The sequence below is a fragment of the Sciurus carolinensis genome, chromosome 4 (assembly GCF_902686445.1).
Source record: "Sciurus carolinensis chromosome 4, mSciCar1.2, whole genome shotgun sequence".
NCBI lineage: Eukaryota > Metazoa > Chordata > Mammalia > Rodentia > Sciuridae > Sciurus > Sciurus carolinensis.
Window position 1 is genome coordinate 157,112,736 of NC_062216.1, and position 14,714 is coordinate 157,127,449.

Below are 14,714 nucleotides of genomic sequence, written 5' to 3' on the forward strand. Positions count from 1 at the left end.
ATGTATGCTCAAAGCTGCAGCCAATCAGAAGGACCCAAGCTTAGGACTGAAGCAGGATTCTGGAGGGCTCCAGCTTTGCTCAGTATCAACCTTTGTTTCTAGATAATGAGGAGGTGCAAAAGTCCCAGAGGAGGAGCCCACATAGTCAAAGAGTACTGAAGGTGATCAAATAAGTGGGAAGTGGGTATTTATGTACCAATAGCTAAACAGGTAGAGTCAAGCTGAATTTACTAAATGCCTACTGAAGTAGGCACCAGATGTCCCATAATCCTCCCCCTTCATGATATTACAGACCATTTAGTAAAACAAACAAATCAAACACATAACAGAAATAAAGCATAACAATGGAGATGATAAAGGAATTGCTGGCACTCTGGTCACATTTAGCTCAAACTTAGCCAGGTAACATAAAAGGTCTGTTTGAATAAATGACATTTAAGATGAGGAATAAATAAAACTTAGGCAGTTGAAGTAGAGAGTAAGGGTGCTCTAGGCAGAGCTAGGTGCCCATGCCGGGACATATGTGCTAAAGATGGCAAAGTACACACCAAGTTCAGAGAAACCATTCCAAAGATTGGCTATCTTCTCCATCACAACAATTGCCTAGAAGCAGGAGGGAGCTTTCCAACCCAAAAATATTCTCTGTAAGAATAAAGCTAACAAATGCTGCAGGAGGTAATGAACCCTTAAGGTAAAACAAAACAACAAAAAATAAACAAATTTAGGTTTTTCCACTTCTGAGAAGATACAGCAGACATATTTTTCTCTATTCCACTTCTTAATGAAGTTAAACATCCTGGATGCTACATATAAAATAAATATAAGTAGAACATGAAAAGAATCTGAAAGGTGGAGAAAAGGCAGACAGGCTACCTGGTGAATTCTCTGAGTTTTCTTTTTTGCTTTATATACCCAGTCTTACAGTAAGGGAGTTAACCCAGAAAGAGCTCTAGGTACAGGAGAAAAAAAACTTCAAGAAAATCCTGCCCTCTGTAGACACAGGACAAGAAAAGGAGCAGCCTAGAAAGAAAACTTTTAGTCACCAAGTGCCGCTTTCCATTCAAACACCACAGACTAAACTGTCACCCCACCTACACCCATACCACTAAAATCCAAGTAGGTTGCAGTGATTCCATCCTCCTGCCTAATAACAGGGTGCTCCTATGTTGGATAACGTCACAGTGGAGACATTAAAAGATAGAAAAGCCTAGTGGAGAATCAGGAACTTCACCAGGGCCCAGCAGAAACAAAGCCACCTCTGTCATGGTGTCAGTGGAGACTACCCTATCATGTGCTGGAGCTATGGATGGTCCTAGTTCACCAGCTTCCCCAGGGATGACTTCATTGTACATCAAAGATGAGTCTTAGAAACCACCTCAAGCAGTTCATTCCAGCTGCATTCTTACAGGTTAGATGATATCAAATATACTTGATCTTGGATGTGGTCCAACCAAATCAAATGACTGTCAGTCTCACCAACTGTTTTTAGGAGTCAGGGGCTATAGAAACAGTGATGGAGGAGGCCCAAGAGACTACTGGACAAATACACCAGTAAAGGCCTTACCAGGAAGCGATATACTCAGGTTTGGTGGGTTGGTCTGTGCGACCCTCCGGGGTATAGGTCAACAATGTTATCAGTGAAGTCATCTTCCAGTAGATGGAAAAGTTGGTGCTCAGCTCTCTAGTAGGTGGGTGGATGGGCCCTGTCTGCTTAAGTATAATCAGGAGGAATTCTTGCGGTCTGTTGCAGATGAGCCAGTCTGAGGGCACCCTTCAGCATTTTACTGCCAACAGAGGTTGCCCTGTCCTTTTTTCCCATGGCTGGATGGGTCTCATTTCATAGGCAGCAGGCCTGGGGAGGCCTGGAGAATGGACCCTGGTGTTATAACTCCAGTTTCAAGACATCCCTTGGCACAAACACCATCCTCCTCTTTGGAGACTGCGCCCACTTACTGGGGCGAGAGTGATTTTAGTGGAAGGTGTTGCCTGGTGGCAATTTCCACAACAGAGGCATGCACAGGAGGCAGCAGTACACCAGAAAGCAGAATAAAAACCAACAGACCCACTGTGGAATGCTCTGCAGGGTTTCACAGATTTCTTTATCAGAGACAGTTCCTAGCTACTCTCAGTTCTCCCAAAGAAATGGGTGTTAGTACTCACCAGTTCACTTAGTTATTCCATCCTAATTGCCAGTGAGTGGTCCTAGTTAAACAACTTCCTCAAGGGCGATTTCTCCCCGTTTGTTCAATTTACCTTGAAGATGGGTCTTAGACACTCTTTGAAAGTGCTCCTTTTGTTTCTTTAGAGGACCTTATGCCTAGTAGTGAAATTCGCCATAATAAACATTTCTTGTTTGCACAGTCTAGTTTTTCTTCATGTATAAATACTAAATGTGAAGTTATTGCCTTTCATTTTTTAACCTTTTTATGTAGATAAAATGAAATATGTCATTTATACTAATATTCAGTTGGAATTCTATTGAGTAAACCATATGATGCTCTTTATCTGTTTTGTTTGTGACTTAAATACTGAAAAGACAACACATGAGTGATAAAGGGTCTTATAGTGCTCTTCAAGACAGCAAAAGAAAAAAAAAGAAAAGAAAAGATAAAACAATAACAAAAGTCAGCCTGTGGCATGGACCAAGAACACTTAGGGGCCAGACCAATTGCAAGAGTGTCCATCCAGAGACCATTCTCAGAGTCTAGGAGATCCTCTCCCACTTCTTTTATCTGTATTCAGTCTGGATCACTACCTGGGTGTTTCTTCCACAAAGGGAGTTGAAGCTACTCTTGCAAGGCTAACCTTTGTTCTAAGGTTTAGGAGAGCTGCATCTGTGCTGAGGTGGCCTTGTCTCCTGGAAATCCCTGAGCCAGGACTGGAAATTCCCAGGGACAGGTTGTGTCACACTGCTAAGTGACACATAGTATCCACCGTGCAAGACACTTGAGTGGGTCTATGGCTATCTTTAATCTTAATGTCACCTATGTCTTTTATAGTATTCTACACATACACACCTAGCATAACCAGGAGCTCCTCCCTGAGGTGCTAACTGAGGACAACTGGGAAACCTGGACTTCTACCTCCAAGTGGCAATAAAGGTAAAGTACTCTCCCTCGCTCTACTGAAGTGGTGTCAGAGAAAGACAGCTAAGATAGACCATGTAAGATCCAAAGTCTCATCACATAGTACAAAAATTCCAGGTTACTATCAACATTCACTTTTTAAAGCAAGAACCAGGAAGATCAGAGAAGATTACAGACAATATGATTAAATTTACATAACATTCTTGACATGACAAAATTATTGGACTGGATAACAAAATAGTGGTTGCTAGAGGTCAAGGAGAGAGTGGGGCAGCAGAGAAGCAGGAATGGTCGTGAAGGCCACTGGAGGGATCCTCGTGGTGATAGAACTGTTCTGTATCTTCACTGTACCAATGTGACTATCCTGGCTGTGATGTTGTCCAATCAAGAAGTTCCCATTGCAAGATGTTTGTGCAAGATATGAACATTGCGGGAAACCCAGCAAAAGAGATATGCAGTCTCTGTATTATTGATTACAACTACATGTGGATCTGCAGTTATCTCAAAATAGAAGGTTCAATTTCAAAAGTTTTAATAAAATAAATTAGTCATCTCTATGCCTTGATACATTCATGCATAGATGTACATTTGGAAAGAAGTCTGGAAGGATGATCACACGGACATTAAAAAAAAAATAAAGAATTTAGTGACTAAGACTTTAACCTTCGGACGTCAGTTCTTACCTGTAACAAAGTTCCCATGAGTGATGCCAGAGCAGCCATTCCAATACACAGGACTCCATATAGCACACCTAGATGGATGATATAAGAGGCAGGGTAAAATTCTGACCCAGAGAGTTTGAATTGGCAATGGAATAGGCTACTGCATTTTTGAATCAAAGTGAGTAACGCGACTGAGGTGAAGAAAGGCCACACGCCTCGGAGTCAGCAAAACAAGGAAAGAGGTATTTTCCTACAAGATCAGCAGTGTACAAAGAGGACAAATAAAGCCCTTATATTGTGTCTCAGGATTAGTTATAAGAGTAGATTATATAAGGAAAGAATCCCTGGAATTAACTATAGGGATTTTAAAACTAAGAACTATTGTGGCATTAATTTAATCCTCCATAAACATTTGTCTATAAAGGAAGGCTCAGGTCCCTGTGTTCAGCCTGCCAGAGTTCTGGTCTGGGCAATAAGGCAGGAGAGGAGAATCATAACACACCAGAAATTGGACTCTTCTGACCTTCAGCATTCATTTTCCTGGGAAGGGGCAATTCACACCATGGGGAAGTTTGAAATCTTAGGACCTCAATTATGAGGGCACCCCCAAGCTTCTCCTGTTAAACTTGCAAAGTAAGCTCACTTCAAGAAAAACATATTTCCCCTTCTACCAAGTTATTGTACCCAAACTTCTTTATGGAAATTCTCAATCCACCACCAGTTGTGTCAGGCTGTGCAGGCAGTGGAATTTTTTTTTTTTTTCCTCTTTTGATTTTCAGTATTTCCCAAATTTTCTCCAGGTACATCTATTGCTTTTAGAATTAGGGAAATATTCCCCCTGAAAACTTTTATTTTGAAAACTCCATCCAGCAAAAGTTACCTGAAATCAGTCTATATAATTTCCCATGCTCAAATTAAAAATATAGAAAAAAAGAATGGGAAATTTCTCATGATGCAAAATTAATACATTTCTCATGTTTTGTTATCCTATCTTACTTATACTAGTACCCATACCTTTGTGAAGTACATTACTTTAAAAGAATTCCTATTGCAATTATTTTTTATGCCTTTCAGTCCTAATATTAATAGTATTTCTAATATGTTTAGCTTTGTGCTCCATTTGATAGGTTCTGAACAGTCACGATTATGGTTTGGGGTACTTAAAATTATTGGAAAAACACTCAAATCATCTGTCCTGTTCTTGTCTATGATGCCCTTAAGGTTCATGCCTCAACATAATGAGTTCATAGAACCATTAAAAATGAATGAAAAAAAAAAGAAATGAAAAACATGTTAGCAAGTCGATTTGTCATGGATCATTATCAAGGACAGACAAATAGAACCCTTGTAAATTGTTCTGTGTGGTCCACTAACAACTAAACGTTTGAAGTAAATCCCAAATCTTGATTGCAAATGTGGTTGTGCCTGCATTGAGCCATGGGATACACACATGTGCACGCACACACATGCACACACACACACACACACATATACACACACTCAGAGGTACAATACTTCTTCATTGGAAAAGAATTTCTATAATCTCAAATAATTCATTTCTGAGCTAAAATGGAATTGTGAAAATGGAAACTCACTCATTCCTTGAGAAATCCAAGACAGAGACCTTTCTGAGAGTGACCTAAAGCGAGGCTTGATCAGATCTTCCACAGTTACTGCTGCTAAGGCATTAATACTGGAAGACACTGTGCTGAAAGGGGAAAAATCATTTTAAGGCACAATACTTTAATTTTAAAAATACTTTTTGTGGGAATAGAAAATAAGGAAGCAAACCGACACTTCTAAAATGTAACCAGATTGCCATGCTAACATCGATGGTCACAGCATCCTCCTTCTGGAAGCTGTTGTCATCTAAGAATGATTCACACAACAACCACAGGTTGAATAATAAAAAAGAAAGCATAAGTTAATGTTTTCTTTATTTTCCAGTTAACCTTCTGTCTATAAAAAGAATTTACATATATTACTCAATATCATTATATAACAATGGTAAAATACATATTTTGTACATAAAACTATCATTAATCCTCAGTAATATATGACCTAAATGTCAATATTATTAATTTTCTGAATCTTTTAATCAACATATGCTGTACATGTTGATGATATTATTCAACATGTAAGTAAGCAATCTAATTCTAATTTGCCAGTTGACTATGCTTTAGCCACATGCATGCTTTAAACCGTGACTTATAGGCACCAATTTTTGATAATCAGTGAAAGCTACCTTCAAGTGATCATTTCTGTGACCCTATAGGATATGAAATGGTATATTAGAGATCAGAAGCCTGGTTGAAAGTGGGATCTGATGACAAAGTGTACTACTCCAGAGAGATAGGAGTCAGACCGAAAGAGAGGATATATGGAGAAGTTTGCCTGCTTTGGGTCATCAGTGTCATGTCTATAATGCAGCTTTATCACCCAAATTAACTGACACGAAAAGAAAGATGCCTATGGGAAATAACATGCTCATAGGGTCATAGTTCATACCTTAGTGTTCCACTGTAAGCACAGGCCACAAAAAGTCCAGGTACTCCTGGATAATCTTGCAAAATGTCCAGTACCAGATAAGGCATGAGCTGAAAAATTCCAAAATATGCTCAAGTACTATTTGTTATTGAATAAAATCAATGAATACCTAATGCATCTGTGTTCTTTGAGAAATGGAAGAAGTTACTCCACATAACTGAAATTCTCAAACACATAAAACTCTAATCACTATCACTTAAAAAAACAAAAAGACAATCGTTAAGTAAACAAGCTTGTAGTCAAATAGATATGGCTTTGGTTACTTAATTTCTCTGAACCTAGGTTTCCCCATCTGTAAAACAGGGGTAATATAATACTAACTCATAGAGATAATGTAAAGAGTAAGTTACATTAACTCATAGAGATAATGTAAAGAGTAAGATCTTTTAGAATAGAACATGGAATATAATAAATGTTCAATAAAAGCAACTTTTATTCTATGAAATAATAAGATTCATTCTTAAGGAAACATTTTACACACATCCGTGTTTAAGAGAGTAGCATCCTCTTTATTCGATACCTCAAAGCTATTTAATTGAGTCACTGCTCAAGACTAAAAACCAAATTTGACTTGCACAAAGTGTGAAACATTGATGGATAGAGTGTGACCTCAGCAAATCCCTGAAACATGCTTCTTTACAAAAAGTTCTTGATACCAACTTGTTTTCTAATAATGTAAATGTTTAAAATAAATATTAAGTAAGGATGGACAGGTATGTGACTTTAGGACTGTACTACTTGGCCATGTTTCTGAAAAATTAGTTTTTGAATCAAAAGAGTCCTAAGTGGACAATTTTATAGAAAAGCATCCTTTCATTTGCATTGAGTCATTATTGATTACTTATCCTACAGTGCAGAATAGAAGTCATCTCTTTCTTGTCAGTTTCCATAGACTCTCTGATTTCTCTTAGCAATAGTATATGGATGAAAGATGGAAGAATTCCTGTTACTTTAGGAATGCTTTCTCTACTTTCTTCAAAGCTTATTTATTCTTTACTACCCCCTTAAAAAAAAGCACAGTGGTGCATGCCTGTAATTCCAGTAGCTTGGGAGACTGAGACAGAAGAATGGCAAGTTCAAAGCCAACCTCAACAAAAGCAAGGCCCTAAACAACTCGGTGAGACCCTGTCTCTAAATAAAATATGAAATAGGGCTGAGGATGTGGCTCAGTGGCCAACAGCCTCTGAGTTCAATCCCCTGTACCCCCCAAAAAAGAAAAGAAAGTAAAGAAAAAAGAAATAGAAATTCTCCCTAAATGAAATCAAGGCCCAATTTTCCTAAGATATTTTTTAAAATTTAACTTCAAACAGTATTCCATCATATGCAAAAGTAAAGTATTTATCATTAACATAATAATGAGGTCCAAATTTCTTTTACCTTATGATCAATTTTCCCAAAAATTATTCGTATGCTTCCTTCATACTTTGAATGATTCCCTCAGGTATAAGTAGAGTCAATGAGATAAGGTTGCTAGGTAGGAAAATAGTGAAATTATAACTAGGCACTAGCTGTGCTTGCCTGGGATATATATCATCAGTGTAGTGGAATATACCTTTGGTCTTCTGAGGATAAGGTTTGACATGATCATCCACTGACTCTGTCTAATTAGTATTGTATCTTCAGTGAAATGTTAATTGAATTCATTTTTTAAAAATATTTTTTTTTGTTGTAAATGGACACAATACCTTTATTTTATTTATTTATTTATTTTTGATGTGGTGCCAAGGATCAAACCTAGTGCCTCACACATGCTAGGCAAGCGCTCTACAACTGAGTCACAATCCCAGCCCCTGAATTAATTCTTAACTAACAACACTAATGGACTCATCTACTGGAGTTGTGGGGAGGGGAGCTGTGTCAGCAAGAGCTCTCTAGATGCAGGAAGCAAGATGCCCTGAATATAGTCTATAACAAGGAGGCTCAAATGTAAGATGCTCTGGAGAATTTTTTTTTTTTTTTTTTTGGTCCAGGGTAAGGGTAAGATATATTAAAAACATTCTTTAAATCCCTATTTGTCCTCATGATACTAACCATAGATGATAAAGTTTGATAAAAATCAAAATGTTCTTAATCTGAAAGAACATCGTGTCTCCATCTTCAGAGTAGACAAGACCTTCAGAGGGACTGTTCGTCAAACAGGTCAAGTTAAGATGGGGTTGAGACATGCAGCTACAAGATGCTCTCATTTAATCATCCTACAAAGCTGCATTTTTCTTGAAGTAAATGATGTATTTGCATCCACATAAAATTTAGTTTATCTTCAAGCAATGAGACCCTAGATGCTAGATGTATAAGAAAGTCTTAGTAAGGAATTTTGGCAAGAACACTGGCTTTTGGAATCAGGTACTCTTGGATTCGAACTCTAGTTACACTCTTTGATAGACAATGCATGGCACTGAGGCTCTTGGGACTCCAGTGGCAGTCTGCCTGGGTTTAATCCTGGCTCCAGGTTTATGAGTTGGTTACCTTAACTCTACCTTAGTTTCCTCATCTTTGAAAAGGAGATAATCATAGTCCCTACCTCAGAGCACAGCTGTGAAAATAAAAAAATTAAAATTTATGTAAAGCACGTGTGGATAGTACCTGGCCCATGGTATTTGATAAGTACTCATAATTATTTATTAGCCTCTCTGAAATTCATTTTATCATCTATCAAGTTAGGATTACAGGGTTGTGAGAATTAAATGAAGCATGCAAAGATTTGGACACAGGATCTCATCAAATAATTAGTACTCAAGCCATGTTCATTTATTAGATGTTTTTCTACCATTTAAAAACTGGAAGATAAACTGTTTATAAGTGAACAATCTAACAGTATCCACCAAATGTTCTATAGTACCACGATTTGTGTATATTCTTTTTTCAACTATGTTTACATTTCTACTCCTCACCCTAAGTTATTTCTGTTTAACACCTGGCCTAAAATTTTTCCAGGTATTTCAACATTTTAACGTTAGATATGGCACTCTTCATTCTTACTTCATCGGCTAAAATAAATTTTGGCCAAATGCTTTTGAAAGATGACTAGATTATGCCCATTTGCTGTATTCCTGTGAAGACATGAACTCTTCTTCCCCCTAACAATAAGCTTTCCAAATGTCTCTAATGCATGTATAAAAAAGACATTGGCACCAAACCTGGTCTGCTTCAGACACTTTCTTGGCTGTCCAAGGATCACAGTCATGGTACCTGGAATACAGGGCAAGCCCACAAAACACTGAGCAGAAGAGGATTACCCAGAGTCCCACAAGATTGATGTAGAGAGACCTAAAGAAGGGAAAACAAAGACTCAAATTAAAATTGTAATTTCTATCTCCAAGATTAAGAAAACTGTTGCTTGAATCGGAGAGAGTGTCAAGCTTATATTCAACAAATGTACATTATTTTTTGGTTAACAAATTACTACTTTTAAAATTCTAGTCTAATCTTCTACTTCAACACATATCTGGAAATATTTATAACAAATGCTTCCATTGAATGAGAATAGCCTCCTGGTTGGAATTCCATGGGCATTGGTAGCTTTATAATGGTATCTAATTATACTAGTTTGGGTCCTTATGTCATGAAGTAAGTATTTTAATAGGCAACAGAGCAGTGAAGATTACTCATTTTTCTTTTAAAAATAATGTAATTATAAACTACTAAAAATGGTTAGCATCTATATAGCTACTCACCAAACGTGTTTCAATGTATTCCATAAGACCACCCATTAAGTATGAAATAAAAACTTATATTCCTCTGACAGGTTCTTCCAAGTCATGTTCAACATTATAACATTTGCTGTGTGCTCCAGGAGAGTTTATACTCAGCCCTTAGTATAAATACTGGTTCTGCATATGGGATCTTGAACAAGTAATTTAGACTCTGTGATCCTCAGTTTCTTCACTTATACCTAGAGATATATTGCCCATCTCACAGAGGTATAAGACTAAACAAAACAGTATACTTCATATAGCACAGTACTTGGCATATAATAAACACTTGTTAAAAAGTAGTTATGGCCATTATTGGTATGAATGTCATTGAATGCTTTGTCTCAATAATCAGTTGACTAGTAAGCATTTCTCTCCCCAAGATGGTTATGTTATCTTTCCCAATGGGTCTGGAATGGATAATGTCATGAGCTACCTTAGCTTGAAGAGTGTGGTATGCCCCTCAAAGTCATGTCTTCTTCTCTGAGGAGAGCCTGCATTCAATTACTAGAGGATTCAGAAGTTTAAAGGCCCTGTCCCCTCACTCTAGCTTGGGAGCAATCTGAAGTCCTCAACTCCAGAGCTCCCCTGGTGGCCTCTATTGAAACTATATTATAGTCTACCCTCTCCCTCTGGCCAATCCTGCTTCCTGCCCTTCCCTTATATAGGTGGAGACTCCCTAATATATTCTTCCATGCTAACCTTCATCTTAGAGTCTGCTTCCTGGAGAACCCATGCTGCAATAGGTACCAGACAACAAACAGATGGCTAGCTTTTCCCCTTAAATTCATTAATTTCACCATGTTTCCTTTTTGTCTAACAAGTACATGTAACTGTATCTTATCTCCAAATCATCAGAAAATTATACTCAGATACTCTAATGTTCATATACCTCCCTCACTCATATCTGAGTTTAATGCTGTTAGAACCATATTGTTTTATTAAACTTTAATAATATTCAAATAGTTCACTTATCCACATGTTATTGTCCCTTATCAATCAACATTAGTAGGCCCTGGCTTTTTGGCAGGGATTCATGCTTTCTGAAGCACAAGTATTAAAAAACAGGTGGAAAGGGGTCCCCTGGGCTCAGGTAGTTTTCTTGTTTAGGAGATTTATTGGGTTATTATGAAGAAAAGTGATTCAGTTATAAAATTGGTTTCATGTTCTAAAAGAAACAGAAGAAGAGCTTGTACACAATTACTTTATGAGCAACCTCAATTCTAACACAGATTAGAAGTTCAACAGACTACTATATATATATTAATTACATTATTTCAAAACTTAAAATAGCAGAATTCCTAAGCTCATCTTTAAGGGATTCTATATCCAGTTATTAAATCCACCTTCACATAGACCTTTCGTTGTGGAGTTTTGCAAAGACTTAGATATTTTCTAAACCAATTTACTCTGAAAAATTGATGCCTGACCTGACACCTTTGAGTAGAAATAGAACTGCCAGGTTTTTTTTTCCTACCCCAATTATCCAGTGCTCTTAATCTATTTAGAATTTTTAGGTCCCTAAATGCAAGTGAGGAAGTCAACCTTATTTACCAACACAGAGAATGAGGGTCACCAACATGATGTGAAGCCTCCAGAGAAAGACCAGCTGTCATCCTATAGTCTTTGCTCTAGCCAAGATGGGCTTGAGAGTCCCTGGCCCTGCTGGCCTTACTACCCTGTGCTTTTTTCTAGATCACCCCATCTACCTGTAATGCCTTCTCACTCTTCTCTACCTGCACAGATTATGATCATTCTTTACATCCATTCTGTCAAATCAACAGGAATCTCCCACCTACCCTCTGCCTTCACATTAAAACAGATGAAGTAGAAAAAGGAATTAACACTTACTAGAGCCCTACCACATTTGTGCCAAACACAGTATTTTATAAAACTTTCTATGAGATGTATGGTATTTCTTATACTCATTTCATAAAATTAGAAACTGAGACTCAGAGAGACTAAGTAATTTGCCCAGGATCAAATAGTCAACTATTAGAGAAGGGTTATAAAGCCATGGCTGAGGTTGCAAATAAAATACAAGTTACTATATATACACTTTGGAACATTTCTCTGATTGTTTCATGGTACTATTACATCTCTCTACTATTACTTCATTTTTATTTACTTGATATTATGTTCTCTTATGACAAGAGACAGTTATTTATAATTTTATTCCCTATACAACCTTATAGAAACAGATGCATAAGAAATGTTTATTTATTTAATAAGGTTTGTTTTACTTAATATTTACATAAATACTTTAAAATATCTGATTTTAAACATACAATACCACTTTGTTCTGCTCGATCCTTTTCTAATCAAGAATATAATTTATCTCATGGAATTTCATGACACTAAAGATTTAAACTTGAGCTAAATTTGACTTATGGAAGAGATCCCAAAAAGGCAATTGATGGTTATTAATGATTCATACACCATAGTTTGGCTTACATCTTTGCCTGGAATCTGCTTTTGCAGGAAATGTATCTCTGTACTTGAGACTGGTTGATACCATAGATGCTGGTCCATGTGAAAGTCCCTCCAATAATAATTGTCCAGAACGTGTGTCTTTGCAGAGGGTTAAGACTAAAGCTAAATGAAAAGAAGCAGAAAAAAAAAATCTGAACTATTGGCAAAGGACTAAAGAAAATTATTCTAGATTATTTTTGGATACATATATCTCTAGACTACATAGGGATGAAGAAATTTATTAAGTAAAGTAACAGAAATATTTCTAAATTAACTTCCATGAAATAAAAACTGTTGTTTTAGGAGAGTTGGAAATTTGAGATAGGATTGAAGAGAAATGAATGTTCTGATCATTATGAGCATTTAGATAAATTTTTCTCCATGGTCTTAGTAAACTATTGCAAATTAAGTCTGCCAGCCTGCAATCACAGGAAAGAGAGAGAGACACAGAGAGAGGTGTTCCTAAGTGCACCACAGCAATAAATACAGTACTGAAGTTAACACAAAACTAACAAATTTTGCATATACAATTACTCTTTTAGCACATGTACAGTCCTAGTTCTGGTTTATATTCAAGCTCAAGAAATGCAGTTTAAAGGTTTTCATTTGCTAAAACTAACATATATCATTATAATCATATTTTCTTAAACTATTGTGTGCACAAAATAAATACTAATAGTTTAGAACTACTTTGTGACATATATATAAGTCCAAAATGTTGTTATGAAGAAAGCTTAACTTTCTTGTTTAAAATATCTCTTAACCCTTTTTAATATATTAGTGTGGAGGGAAGGATTCTATTCATTTGAGACATATAATATGAATTTGAAAACTTTATTCAAAATTAGCTTTCATGGATACTTTGTAAAAATTATAAAATTCTGAAAACATATTTCAAATCTCATGTTTGAGATTAGTTGAGTAACGTTTTGGGACTTTATGCATATTTGGGCATTTCTTTGGAAATATGAGAACCTCTATCCCATTGTCTAACATTTAATATCAAACTCTAAGAGAGTTGACCCTTTCTCCCACAAAGCAGCTCCTATATTGGCTGATGGAAGTCAAGACCCAAAGGAATCAATAAGCTATCAGGGGGAAATAAGACAAGATTTCAAACACTCAATTCTGTGATTTTCGTCCTTTTCTTCATTCATCTCAGAGCGACATTTTGTCCACCATATTCTCAAAACATTTCAGAATAGGAAGGAAAACTCTTGAGAAGTCTGAATTACAATAGGACTTTTCATTATTACTTAACGGTTGGCAATCTTCCAAGTTAAGGTCACAAAAATATCTAATTTTATTTTTAAAAAATCTCTTACAAACTATCACTTCAATGCCAGAATGTGTGTATTCTTTGTGACATTTATCTTGCAGAAAATCATTGGTTTCAGGGCTTGAGAATAATCAAATCTCCTAAGTATCCATTGTTTTCAGCTCCTGGCATCCTTTCCCCCTTTTTAGTGAGCACAACCCAGGTTTGCTTTGGGGAAACTCTCATTTCTTCATTATAGTCTAAATGGCTATCAGTCAAAATGCCTTGTTCTGATTTCATTTGGGTTGAAATAGCTAGATTTTCCATGATTCTTATTCATGTGTGTAAGTGTGCTGCTGGGGATTAAACCTAGGGCCTTCCACATGTTAGGCAAGTGCTCTGCCACTGAACTACACACCCAACCCTTTTAATAATTTTTATTTTGAGCTGGGTGCAATGGTGCATGCCTGTAATCCCATCAGCTTGGGAGGCTTAGGTAGGAGAATCTCGAGTTCATAGCCAGCCTCTGCAAAAGTGAGGTATTAAGCAACTCAGTGAGACCCTGTCTCTAAATAAAATACAAAACAGGGCTGAGAATGTGGCTCAGTGGTCGAGTGACCCTGAGTTCAATTCCCAGTACCAAAAAAAAAAAAAAAAAAAAAATTTTGAGACAAAGTTGTCCAAGATGTCCTTGAATTTGCAATCCTTTTGCCTCAGTCAACCAAGTAACTAGGATTACAGGCATGTGCTACTGCACCTGCCTTCCATTGTTTTTGTTTTTTGGAAAACAGCACAGCTGTTTAAGACATATTATATCCTATACTACACTGTCACTTGAGGAATCAGCCATAACTTTTCTAGTAAATTTTCTGGAAATAATATACATGTGTATATACCTAAAATAATAATAAATAATAATGATAATATATCATTTTAATATACTACATGACTATTTTAATCACTTAAAAAACTGGTGAGATCCTTACACATTTCAACT

General features: G+C 36.7%; 1 protein-coding gene across 1 annotated transcript in view; it reads right to left on the reverse strand.

Moving 5' to 3' along the window:
* The window catches only part of Slc5a8 (solute carrier family 5 member 8), a 49,792-nt gene that overhangs the window by 13,554 nt on the left and 21,524 nt on the right, over nucleotides 1-14,714 (reverse strand). The window contains exons 6-10 of the mRNA XM_047550818.1: nucleotides 12,442-12,582; nucleotides 9,433-9,562; nucleotides 6,257-6,345; nucleotides 5,344-5,456; nucleotides 3,770-3,837 (exon numbers count right to left, since the gene is read on the reverse strand). Coding sequence (XP_047406774.1) covers nucleotides 3,770-3,837; nucleotides 5,344-5,456; nucleotides 6,257-6,345; nucleotides 9,433-9,562; nucleotides 12,442-12,582 — 541 coding nt within the window. The remainder of the gene's footprint in view (nucleotides 1-3,769; nucleotides 3,838-5,343; nucleotides 5,457-6,256; nucleotides 6,346-9,432; nucleotides 9,563-12,441; nucleotides 12,583-14,714) is intronic.